The sequence below is a fragment of the Marmota marmota genome, unplaced genomic scaffold (assembly GCF_001458135.2).
Source record: "Marmota marmota marmota unplaced genomic scaffold, marMar, whole genome shotgun sequence".
In the NCBI taxonomy this organism is placed as follows: domain Eukaryota; kingdom Metazoa; phylum Chordata; class Mammalia; order Rodentia; family Sciuridae; genus Marmota; species Marmota marmota.
This window is the reverse complement of record NW_026000057.1, coordinates 8,458,529-8,472,179: the sequence shown is the minus strand read 5'-3', so window position 1 is coordinate 8,472,179 and position 13,651 is coordinate 8,458,529. Positions and strand designations below refer to the sequence as shown.

At 33.2% G+C, this 13,651-nt stretch overlaps 1 protein-coding gene across 6 annotated transcripts in view; it reads left to right on the top strand.

The window, feature by feature from the left end:
• The window catches only part of Lrba (LPS responsive beige-like anchor protein), a 607,623-nt gene that overhangs the window by 175,029 nt on the left and 418,943 nt on the right, over positions 1-13,651 (top strand). For all 6 annotated transcript variants that reach the window (XM_048813495.1, XM_048813494.1, XM_048813493.1 and 3 more), the window contains one exon: positions 1,147-1,255. In XM_048813495.1, the coding sequence (XP_048669452.1) occupies positions 1,147-1,255 (109 nt within the window). The remainder of the gene's footprint in view (positions 1-1,146; positions 1,256-13,651) is intronic.

The window sequence follows — 13,651 nt, the reverse complement described above, 5'->3', positions numbered from 1 at the left end:
GAACTCGGGCGCCCCGCGCTCGGCGTTCGCTCCGATAGGCTCAGGTTCTTAGAAGCACCCAGGCGCAGAACCCTAGCAATCTGTTTGCAAGCCACAGGCGAATTGTAGCCTGGAATTACCTGCTGTATGGCTGAATGAGTTGCGGTCAGTCGAAAACAGGGGACGTGACGTCAGTTTACCAAGATGGTGGCTGCTGGCCTCCTCTGTGGACTGACCGGTGTGTACAACCGAGAAGGACCGCTTCCTTCCCCCGTCTGGAACCCAGAATTCAGCCCTGAGTACGGTGCTTGCGCGGCTGGCAGAAACTGCAGCGCTGTAACCCTGCGTCTCTATCCCAGCGCACACTGCAGACTTTCGCCGCGGGGCGATTTGCTGAATAAGCAGTTACCCTCCGTGCGACAAACCTCTCGCGTTTGAGTCCCCGTAGCCGATCCTCGTGCGATGGAAATCCTTCCTCCAGGTTCCGGAGCACCCCACTATTGCTGGAAATTCCTAACAAGATATCCTTTAGCCGTCCTGACTTGTCATACTCCCACACAGTGAAGCAGCACACGGGGGTAATGCACTCCCCTCGCCGCCATCTTCCCCCTTCTCATGGTTGTTTTTCTAGTTCCTTTTGAGCCCATGTAAGGTGGAATGTCATGGTGGGAGTATGTGGTGGAAGAAGGTGCTTGCCTCATGGTGGCTGCAAACTAAAAAAAGAGAGGAGGCTAGGGTCCCAATATCTCCTTCAAAGCATGCCCTAACTTCCCTAGGGCCACCATGAAAAAGGTTTGACCACCTTGCAGTGTGCAGTGAGCTGCCAACAGTCTTCAACTTTGGGGATCACTTAACCAATCTATAGCAGGTGGTAACTTTTAATTGCTTTTAAAAATATTAAATAATCACGTATAAATCCACTTTAATTTTTAGTTGCTTCTGTTGAATGTGTAGTTTGGTAGAAGATAATTGCTTTTGCTGCAATGATAACCTTTTGCTGTTACATTCTTCAATTGTTTAGCATGAAATAATGTTACCGCATTGTATATAATATCAGAAGAGGAAGTTATTCATTCCTTTCTCTTCAAATATCAAAATGTACCACTTTTGAGACATGGCTAATCATTTATACATCTATATTTATTTGAGAATATTTATCTCTTATAGGTTGCTTAGCCAAACAATGAAGGATCATCTAGTAAGAGTAGCAAATGAAGCGGAATTTATCCTGAGCAGGCAGAGAGCAGAGGATATTCACAGACATGCGGAATTTGAGGTAGGTTACAACAACATGTCACTGATGTAAAGAAATTATGTTTTGCAATAGTCATTACAGTTGCCTAGGTAAAATGACAATGGTCTAAGTAAATGTGTTATATATTATCCGAAAACTAAGTTTGTGAAAAATTCGCAGAGGGTTTTGGGGTGAGAATTACTCATGTGTTTTTCCCTCTCATCTCAACTCCACCTCATCTGAAAATTGGCCAGAGCAGCTTGTTTGGCTGACCCAATTTTAATAACAAAAACGGGATCCTGGCTCTCTTGCTTTTCCAATAAAGAAAATTAGCAAAGGACTTTAGACCTCTCTGGGTAATATTGAGCTAGTTTATCAGAAGTGAAAATTTCTGTGGCAAAAATAGTGTCTCCTTTTACAGAGGAGTTGAACACAGATATGTATAATTTTCCTACCCTTATGGTTTGAGAACCCTATTTGTAGCCGAGGAGATGAGGGAAAATATAGCTCTCTTCTTGGATCCCCACTGGGAGACCAAGTTCTAGACCATTCTGGAATCACTGCTTATGTCATGTATATGTGCAGCAAATATGAGTTTATACCGGAGGTTAATGATTTTATAGCTTTGTAATGTTCCCAACACACCTACAGTAAACTAAATTTTGAATTAAAAATTTGATTTGAACATTGCTGTAGAACTCGAAAAAGCAAAGTACTGAATAGGCTATTTCTAACATGTAAAGAGGAGATATATGTTGGTATTTTTCTGGTATTTTACAAAAGATGAAAAGCACTTCAGCACATTTTATTTTTTTTATTTTTATTTATTTATTTATTTATTTTAAACATGAATTTCATTTTTTTTATTGGTTGTTCAAAACATTATAAAGCTCTTGACATATCATATTTCATACATTAGATTCAAGTTGGTTATGAACTCCCAATTTTACCCCAAATACAGATTGCAGAATCACATCGGTTACACATCCACATTTTTACATAATGCCCTATTAGTAACTGTTGTATTCTGCTACCTTTCCTATCCTCTACCATCCCCCCTCCCTCCCCTCCCATCTTCTCTCTCTACCCCATCCACTGTAATTCATATTTCTCCTTGTTTATTTTCCCATTCCCCTCACAACCTCTTATATGTAATTTTGTATAACAATGAGGGTCTCCCTCCATTACCATGCAATTTCCCTTTTCTCTCCCTTTCCATCCCACCTCATGTATCTGTTTAATGTTAATCTTTTCTTCCTGCTCTTCCTCCCTGCTCTGTTCTTAGTTGCTCTCATTATATCAAAGAAGACATTTGGTATTTGTTTTTTAGGGATTGGCTAGCTTCACTAAGCATAATCTGCTCTAGTGCCATCCATTTCCCTGCAAATTCTATGATTTTGTCATTTTTTAGTGCTGCGTAATACTCCATGGTGTATAAATGCCACATTTTTTTTATCCATTCATCGATTGAAGGGCATCTGGGTTGGTTCCACAGTCTAGCAATTGTGAATTGCTTCAGCACATTTTATACAACAGCAAAACTTGAAAAATTGTTCTAGAAAAATAAACTCTAGAAGCGTTTCTTTCACTTATTGCGGGAACAAAATGTTAATTAAAACTGTAGCTAACATAAACTATCAGTGTAATAAGAGAATTACATATTGTGAATTCTGAGAATTTTCCTGAATTTTGAAGATGTTTCTTTTTAAAAATTTATTTATTTATTTATTTTAATTAGTTATATGTGACAGCAGAATGCACTTTGATTCATTGTACACTAATACAGCACAACTTTTCATTTTTCTGGTTGTACACGATGCAGTGTCACACCATATGTGCAGTCATACATGTAGATTAATGATGTTTATCTCATTCCACCATCTTTTCTGCTTCCATGTCCCCTCTTTACCCCTCCCTCCCCTTTGCCCAAAGTTCCTCCATTTTCCCATGCCCCTTCCACCCCCATTATGGATCAACATCCACAAAATATTCAGCCTTTGGTTTTTTGGGATTGCCTTACTTTGCTTAGTGTGATATTTTCTAACTCCATCCATTTACCTGCAAATGTCATAATTTTATTATCTTTTAATGCTGAGTAATATTCCATTGTGTATATATACCACAGTTTCTTTAGCTATTCATCTATTGAAGGGCATCTAGGTTGGTTCCACAGTTTAGCTATTATGAATTGAGATGCTGTAAACATTGATGTGGCTGCGTTACTACAGCATGCTGATTTTAAGTCCTTTGGGTACAGACCAAGGAGTGGGGTAGCTGGGTCAAATGGTAGTTCCATTCCAAGTTTTCTACGGAATCTCTGTACTGCTTTCCAGATTGGCTGCACCAATTTGCAGTGCCACCAGCAATGTATGAGTGTGCTTTATGCTCCACATCCTCGCAACCATTTATTGTTTGTATTCTTGGTAACTGCCATTATGACTGGCATGAGATGAAATCTTAGTTTTGATTTGCATTTCTCTAATTACTAGAGATGTTGAACATTTTTTCATATATTTGTTGATCAAATATATATTTTCTTCTGAGAAGTGTCTGTTCAGGTCCTTAGCCCATTTATTGATTTTTTAAAAGATATTTTTTAGTTCTAGATGGACACAGTATCTTTATTTACTTATCTTTATGTGGTGTTGAGGATCAAATCCAGGGCCTCACATGTCTAGGTCAGCGCTCTACCACTGGGCCACAACCTCAGCCCTGGGTGGTTTGTTTTTTTGGTGTTAAGATTTTTGATTCTTAGTGCTCTGTCATACAGATGGCAAAAATTTGCTCCAGAAATGTAGGTTCTCTCTTCACCTCATTGATTGATTGTTTTGCTGAGAAGATGTTTTATTGTAGGATATCATCAGTCTTGGTGGCACACGCCTGCAATCCCAGTAGTTCAAGAGGCTGAGGCAGGAGGATTTCATGTTTGAGGCCAGCGTTAGTAACTTAGCAAGACTCTGGCTTATAATAAAAAATAAAAAGGGCTAGGATGTAGCTCAGTGGTAAAGTGCCCTTGAGTTCAATCCCTAGTACAAAATAAATAAATAAATAAATTATAGGAGATCTACTTATATATGAACATATGTAGAAAAGTAATGAATTTTAGCAGCCAGTCCTAAGAAAACTTTCTATGTGTATTCATATGTTCACATTTTTCTAGTTTTGGTAATGTAATTTATTTTGTAAGTTTGTTGACTGTTTGAATGATATCCTGGTTGATTCAGTATTACAGGCCAATACTTGCAGTGTCTTAGAAGTCTGGAGGCATTGCTTTCTGATATTTTCCTCAGGGTTCAATTTGCTGTTTCTATCTTTTGTCTGAGATTTCTTTGTCTATGAAATTAAATTTCTTAACAGCATTATGGCTCATTTTAAACATTATTTATCAAATTGTCCTGGAATATGGTTTCATATTATAATCTGCAGATTCAGATTTTTACTTATTTTTTTGGAAATATTCCAAAATTATGTCTTGAAACATATTTTTTCCTTTTTCTTTACTTCGTGATATTAAACTTATGTTAGATGTGTGTGTTTTCCTTTCATAGCCATTAGCTTTTCTCTGATTGCTTTACTTGCTTATACTACCTTTTTGTTTTGTTTTGTTGAAAAGCTGAGGATTTAATCCAGGGCCTTCCACATGCTAGGCAAGCACTCTACCACCTACCTACATCTTCAGCCCCACTTTCTTTTTATTTCTAGCTTTATTAATTAAATTTTGAGTATTTTATTTTGACCTTGATATTTTTAACTTATTTATTAGATCTATAGTTCTTAAGTTTTGTTTCTCATTTTGTTTATTTAGAATCAAAAGGTATCTCCTTTTATACTTACTTTATTTTGATTATTTTTAAATCACTTTTATTTTTACTGTGTTCACCAGAAGAAAATAATGATGAGAAAATTTCTTTTATTCTTCAAGCTATATTTTCTCCTAGAATTCTTTGTCTTTTGTATATAATCTTATAATTTTATTTAAAAATTTATTAGTTCATTTATTTATTGATTGATAAGTATCTGGATAACTACCATGATTTTTCTTTCCATCTTGATCATACTTAGAATGCTCCACCCTGGAATTCTGTTGGTTTATGCAGAATGTGCAGCAGTAAAATGTCCTAGTAACTTTTTCCCTTCCCACTGTATGTATAGGCTTTTTTTCTCTCTCTGAGCTACAGTTTGCTTTCTGACCAGTAACCTATAGTGCATCATGAAGAGAGATAAAGCTTAGTTGAGGTGGGAAAAAGGTGTCTTTCTTTAAATACTTGGTTTTCTTTTTGTAAGTTTTGTGAAATGTTTTCTACCAGATTCATTCCATCTTGTTTGTGACTAGACACTTCTAATAGGGCACTGTGTTGAGGCTGAATTATTTTCCCAGGCAGTTCCTATAGTAGTCTGTAGTCTACTTCAGACAGCACAGTCAGTCCTGCCATTCCACCCCTCATTTCACCAATTTTTACACTGTGGATTTTTCTATCATTTCTAGTTAGAAGAGGAAAGAGATTATGGTACCTATTCATTTTGTTTCTTTACATATTTAAAGACATTATGAAAGAATCTCAGCATTTGGTGGATTTACCTGTTGCTTTGGGTGGTGGGTGCATGGGTAGGAAGTGAATCTTGCTCCTCCTTCTGTTCTAGTTCCAGTGTGTTTGCTTCCCCCTTAACATCCTATATTGTTTCTGCTGTTTGATACTTTATATTATATTCCTTATGTTGTTTCATTATTTTTGGGTTTTCGTTTTTTTGCTTAAAAATATTTTTGGTAGCTTCGTTTCAGGCATTAAAGGAAGGGGAAAGAGTTTGATTGCCATTTCAGCCTGCCATCGTAACTTAGAGCCTATTAATGTCCTTCCTAATTAATTACGGAGAAGTTTACTTTATAGTAACTGTGGGTTGAGAATGCAGTTTCTTCCTTGTATTTGAAGTTTCAGTGATTATGATGGTAGTCATATATGTGATTTTTTTGGTGTGTGTATGAATGAGGAAGAATGAGGAAGGAAAAAACACTTGGAACTGAATGAGGAAAGGTATTTCTTAAGCACTATTATGCAAGAGATTAGACTGATTTGATCTAAGTAGTATATATGTTTGCAGCTTAGATGAGACATGATGGTGCTAATAGTTGTGAATGTTGAATAAATACTGAGGCTGTGTCAGACAATGTTATGAATAAGTATTAACTAATTTAATCCTTAAAGTAGACCTCTGATGTAGTACTGTTGCTATTCCTTGTTTTATAAATTTCAAAACAGTCTGAAATAGAAACAACCCAGGTTTGGGAAGTTTAGCTCTTAATCACTAATCTTTGAATTTGGTTCATATTTTATTAGATTTCTACAGAATATATGAATAGAAGTTAATCCTGGAATATATACTAGGTTTATTTTGAGCATTTAATTCATGCTTTGTCTAGTATACTTTTTCATTCAAATCATTTTTATCATGTGTGAGATTTGCAATATTATATAGTAATATTATAAGGTGTTATAATAAAATTATCTAAGTAAAACTGAAAATATTTCCAAACAAACATTATTACTTATATTTTTAATGAAGGAAATATGCTTGTTCAACCATTCCACATCAGAGTAAATCCCCCCTCCCCTTCCCCACAGAGGCACTTTACCACTGCTCTACAACCCCATCTCTTTTTATTTTGAGACTAGGTCTCACAAAGTTGCTTAGGGACTTACTAAGTTGCTAAGGCTGGCCTTGAACTTGTGATCCTCTTGCCTCATCCTCTGGTGCTGCTGGGATTACATATGTGTGCCACTGTACCCGGCCAGAGTCACTTTCCAGAGAGAAAAAAATGTACATTTTATATTTAATCCTCTTTTATTTTCATAAAAAAGGAATTACCCTTCCTATGTTTATTCAACAGACTTCAATTGATTGAACATGCTCACATTTAACGTATTTCTAAGTATACTGCTCTCAAATCTTAAGTAACACTCTATGAGACAGATTTTTCCTAGACAGCTCATGTTTTACAGGTTGTCTATATTCAGTCTTGAATTCATGCTTTTTATTCTTAAATATTTCTGAACTTTGTATATTGCTACTTATCTCCTCTAAGAAAGAGAGATGTTGTCATGTGTTTATTAGACCATTTGTGGTTGTAAAGTATGTGACTTGTTTAATTTATTATCAAGTTATTGATTACAATATAGATCTGAGATACATATCTCTTTAGTTCATTGCATATTATCATTGGAATGTGCTATCCTTGGCATCTGTTTTGGTTTATGTAGAGGTTCCATGAGTGTCATGGTATTATTGATTTGGTATACATTTTAATTTTAGTTTTTAATCTTACAGCTGTGACTAGAATATTTATGAAAAATATGTCATACTAAATATTTGGACCTTGTCTTGTAAATATAGAATATTGGTGAATATACACATTTCAAGCCCATCTTTTTATAAAAAAAAATGTTGTTTGTTGGAATTTCAGTATGTATAAAATAATGGGCTCTATCAGTCAATTGTCATAATCAATTCATGCCTCAGTCAACTGAAGTTTATTGTAATACAGATGTGAGCCAAATGATCACCTAATGATTTTATTCTTAGGAGTCTATATAAGTTAAAATGCACTTCAATAAGAATTTTGTTATGTTCTTTCATTACTTTGAATTTCATTTAGTATATTATAGAACTTAACTTTTTATTAACATAAATGGAACTATAAACCAGATGTTCAGTTTGTTTGAATTAGTAAAGATGTATATTCCTTTTTATGAAATAAATGCCATGAAAACATTTGATTCCCCCTGGGGATTGAACCCAAGAGTGCTGTACCACTGAGCTACATTCCTACTACCTACCCCAGACCCCACCCCCTTATTTTTTTAAATTTTGAGACAGTGTCTCATTAAGTAGCTGAGGCTGGCCTTGAACTTGTCATCTTCTGCTTCAGCCTCCCAAGTAGTTGGAATTAAATGGATACACCAATGTACCCATCTTTTCTCTAAGCTTTTAGAAATAAATTTTCATAACAATCCTTTGAAGTAGATATTGGTATTATCATCCTCCTGGTTTTACAGATGAGAAAACTTGAAGCAGAGAGGCTAAGTAATTTGCTCTGGGTCATAACAGCCAGGATGTGGGAAAAGTTGAAACCACAGAGTCTGATACAGGGTGTAAATTCAGAACCACTTTGCTATGTGACCATCTACTAAGTGGTTTTGTCTACATTTGTTTATTTCAGCAACAAAAGAAGTTTGTGAAGTACTCGGGATAGATTGAGAGAGTGAGCTTGAGCTATGTACAGGGGCACAGAGTTACTAAAACAACAATTTTGAATTAGAGCTTAGATCTGTACAGTGACTGTACAGTCTGTCCCCATGTACTCTGTTGATTTCAGGGTTCCCAGAGTGTTTGGCTGTGTGGCATTGGTGGTGCATCATTGAGCATAGCTGCCTTCCAAAGTGTTTGTCTATTCTTTAGTTTTGAAGGAGTGTGATACATGTTAACAAATACATATGCAAATGATAATCTTAAGTGTAATTATGATGAAGTACTCAATTTTCTCTTCAGTACTTGCATTTTAATGGTAATTTTTTCTTTATTTAAAAATAAATGTTATTTCATATATAACAGTGAAATATGTTCACTGAAGTTAATAATGAAAAATACGAAGAATACAAATCATTCATAGTTTAGTTTTAACAACTATTTATCTCCATGTTTTGACTATTTAATTTGAAATAATTACAGAATTTTTAAAAATCAAAAAAATAATGTAAGGATCTTGTGTACTCTTTGCCTTAGTGCCAATTTAAATATTCACTTACTTATTCATTCAAACTCCCACTCACCAAATTAGAATCATGAGCCTTTGTCTTTTAAAATCTTAAAAGCAAAATAACTTACTGTGAGTAAGTTGTCATTTATTAATATTTTTTGAAAATATGATTTGTAATAGCTCTTTGATATCCCAATATAAATAAGTAATTATTTTATCATTCTCTATTCTCATACATTTAAATAGTGTATATTTTGCTGTTACACATAAATCTTTGAGGAATATTTATAATTTTTTATATTTCTGATATAAGTGACAATTTGGGATCAGAGGATAAGTTCTTTTGTGTATCTTCACACATTTATCCCCTTTCACTGCTCCATAGTTGAATAATATTCCACTTCGTAATTAATTTCTCAATCGTATCTATACAGAATTAAGTGGTATTTCATAGTGGTTTTGATTTGCATTCCTTAGTGAATAATGATATTGAGCATCTTTTCATGTATTTATTTGCCAGTTATCTATCTTGTTTAGGAAATATCTAATCAAAATCCTTTACCCATTTTTAAATATTTGCCTGTGTCCTTATTATCAGCATGTGGATTTTTTTTTTAAACTTTACTTTTATTACTAGTGAGCTTGAAACTGCTTCATTATGATTTAAAATAGTTTTTAAATGTTTGTTTTCTTTGCTTATGTCAGCAAAATCTGTGTTAGTGATTTGTTTACCTATTTGTGAATGGCTTTATTGATTAAGGGTATTAACCTTTCTTTTATTTGTTCTCTATTTTCTCTTGGTGGTTTCTTTTTATTATGAAATTTATTATATATTTAAATATATACACAGTTATGAATTATATATTTAAATTTTAATTTAAGCTAGTTCAAAGGCTTTCCTTTAGTTTTATTTGTTATTAGTAGTAGTTGTGTTTTTACATTTAGTAAAATAGTTCCCATTTCAAGATCTTTCATATATTCTTTTCCATTCTTCAAAACTGATAGTCATACCCTAACGGGAAAGATAGATAAATTGGACTTTATCAAAATAAAGAAGAAAGTGAAAAGGCAGCCTACAGAATTGGGGAACCTCTGCCAGTCTTATTTGTGATGGGGTCTAGAATCTAGAATATATGAAGAATTTTTATAACTCAATAATAAAGAGATAAATAAAAATTTTAAAATGGGTAAAGGATTTGATTAGATATTTCTCTGAACAAGATAAATAACTGGCAAATAAACATATGAAAGATGCTCAATATCATTATTCATTAAGGAATGCAAATCAAAACCACTATGAAATACCACTGAATTTTCCTGTATAGCTATGATTAAGAAAGGCAATAATAAGCACTGACAGGGAAATGGAGAAATTGGAACCCTGGTATGTTGGTAGAATGTAAAATGATGCAGTCACTCTGGAAAACAGTGTGGGAGTTATGTGGTTAAACATAGTGGTACTGTATGTCCACAAGAATTGAAAACATATATCCACACAAAATCTTGTACACAAATACTTATTATTATTCCTAATAATCCATAATCAGCATAAGCTCAAATATCCATCGACAGATTAATGGATAAAAAAATGTGAGCTCTTCATACAATGGAATATTATTTATACATAAATGTGTGTATATGAATGCATTATATATATGTCCAGCTATATAAAGTTAGGGTTAGGGTTATATAAAATTTAAAGGTTGAAATGATGAATTATAATATAAATAAAAGTCTTATGTCTGTAATCTGTTAAGAGGAAAATAAATTTCTGTGACCATAGTACATTCATTTAGCCTCCGTGGTGCTTTGATGAGTTTATCTAATTAATGACAAATGGCATTAACTATTTTATGTTTCATATTTCATATAAATTTATAACCTTTACTAGAATATTAACATCTAGTGATACATTTGAATATATTTTCTAGATTTAAATATAATTTTAAATATTTTGTTTTGGGGCTAACAACGATAGTGTATTCTTAGGCTATAAGCTTTTTGTCATCAAATATATTATCTATATAGTCTTCAATTGTGTTTATGATTGTCATTGGATACTAAAAATTTCTTGATACTCTTATATAACTTCTAGTACTCTTGGTAAATCATGTTTAGCAGCAAGCTTCTCTGCATGATTTCTCTTCAGTAATTAAATTTAGCATTTCCAGCTGCTGAAAAATTTGTTGGCCTTTTCTGTTCATTTGTGTTTCCTCATGCATAAAATGTAAGACATCCACATAGTTCTAATTCTTTTTGAGTACCAACTTATATGTTGGGGTTGGCAGTTATATTGTATAAATTATTTATTTTCTTATTTAATCTTAAATATGAATATAAAATATTAATCTTATATGTTAATATAAATATGAATTGATATATATATCACATATATGATTAGGAGTGTCTTTCTTATAGTAATTTATAAGTAATTTAGGATTTTTTTCCCTTAGAATGCTAGACCAGGTTACTTTTAATGATGTGTAATTTCAGACACCTACATTTTTTTCTGGAAGGGCAAGGTATACACAATTACATAGAACTTAAGTTGGGCTAATTATGACTGGATCATTGAGTCTTCTGATTATAAAAGAGCAGAATAATTTTAAATAGTAGAAATAAATCTATATCTGCTCTTTTACAGGAATTTATTTGGGATACTTTAACTGAATTGTATTTAAGTGATGGGTGTGTTTTGATGTGCTAGTTTTTTTGAAAACTTGTTTGCTGATACCACTGAGCTACATATGTGTTTTCAGAGAATTCTGTGCCTATAACTCAGATCATTGTTCTCCATTATTGCATAAAGCACTTTTCATAGATAATGTATTTCTTATAATAAATTATAAGCACGTAGCTATAACTTGCTATTTTTAATTGTCTCAAGTGATGGTTCTTTAAAATATTAATTATTTATATATGAACAGCCAACAAAAGTCCAGATGTAATCTTAATTTGTGGATTTATTTAGAATTATACCACATAAACTATTCTTTGTTGAGATTCTGATTTGACCAGTGCATGCATGGTGTATGGTTGATTGGACAATTATACATATGTGCAATATAAAAACTGAAATTCTAAACTTTTGGCAGAAAACAGAATGGTAAATCTTGATGACTTTGTATTTGAACATGGATTTTTTTCATAAAAGAGAAAAACATAAAGAAAAAATAAATAATTTGATATCATTAAATTTAAAAAAATTTGTGTATCACAGTACATTTTCTTTGCATTAAGAAAGTGAAAAGAAAACATACAGAATGGGAAAAACATTTGCAGTTTATTAAACTGGCTCCCCAAATCTGTTTGCTTTTTTACTTTTTACCTTACATTACATTGTTAAATTCAATTTGCTGATGTAATGAGGTGATATGTTATCAAATAGAGATGTGGTCACAACACAAATGTTTATTATTGAACTGTTAGTCATCTTTAATTTTTCAGTGTTTTAAGCAGAATATTACCCATAGAATATAACTCAATTGATGAAAAATTTTAATTTGAAAACAAAAAGGTGTACCTAAAAGGATAATAGAGGTTTAGAAAAATTATTTATGAAATGGAAATGTCAATCCTTAGATTCATACAGAGTTGCAGTTGGCTCTAATTAACCAAAGCAGCCTTGAAGTAGGATAAGAAAGTTGTAAAAACTTTCATTTTTCTGTTTCAGAATTTGTTATAAAACAGCAGTAAACAAAGTGGCATGTTACTAACTTAAGTATATCAAATGAGGGAATAAAACTGAAATAAATCCATACATCTAAGGCCATCGTTTTCTTTTGTTTTGTTCTTTGACACTGGGGAATAAGCTGAAGGGTGCTCTACCACTGACTTATATACCTAGCTCTTTTCATTTTGTAGTTTGAGACAGGGTTTCACTAATTTGTAGAGGCTGACTTCGATCTTGCAATCCTCTAGCCTCAGCCTATTAGGTCTCTGGGATTACATGAGTGCATTACTGGGCCTGGCAAGGCCATTGATTTTTTTGACAGTGGTCCAAAACCAGGGGATAGAACAATAGTCTTTGACAAGTGGTCCTGGGACAACTTGATATCCCCATGCAAAGAGTGAAGTTGACCCCTACCTCATATCTTATTCAAAGATAACTCAAAATCGATCCTTGATCTCAATATAAAAACTAAAATCCTAAATTTTTGTCAGAAAACTGAGTAGTAAATCTTCATGACTTTGAATTTGGACATAGGTTTCTGGATATAATGACATCAATCAAATTAACATGAGAAAAAGTAGATAATTTGATATCATTAAAATTTTTTAAAAATTGCATCATAGAACATTTATATTTATATTAAGAAATTGAAAAGAAAACATACAAAATGGGAAAAATTATAATTCTTTTATAAGGGTTTTAAATTCAGAATACATTGAAAAAATTCTTTTAGAACAATAACAGAAAGACAAGCAACTCAATTTAAAAAAATGGACAAAGGAGAACCTGACACTGTGTCACATGCCTGTAATCCCAGTGGCTCGGGAGGCTGAGACAGGAGGATTATGGTTTGAGAGACAGTGTCAGCAATGGTGAGGTGCTAAGCAACTCAGTGAGACCCTGTCTCTAAGTAAAATACAAAATAGGTCTGGGAATGTGGCTCAGTGGTTGAGTGTCCCTGAGTTCAATCCCTGGGTTGAATAGACTTTTCTCAAAAAAAAAAAAAAAAAAAAAA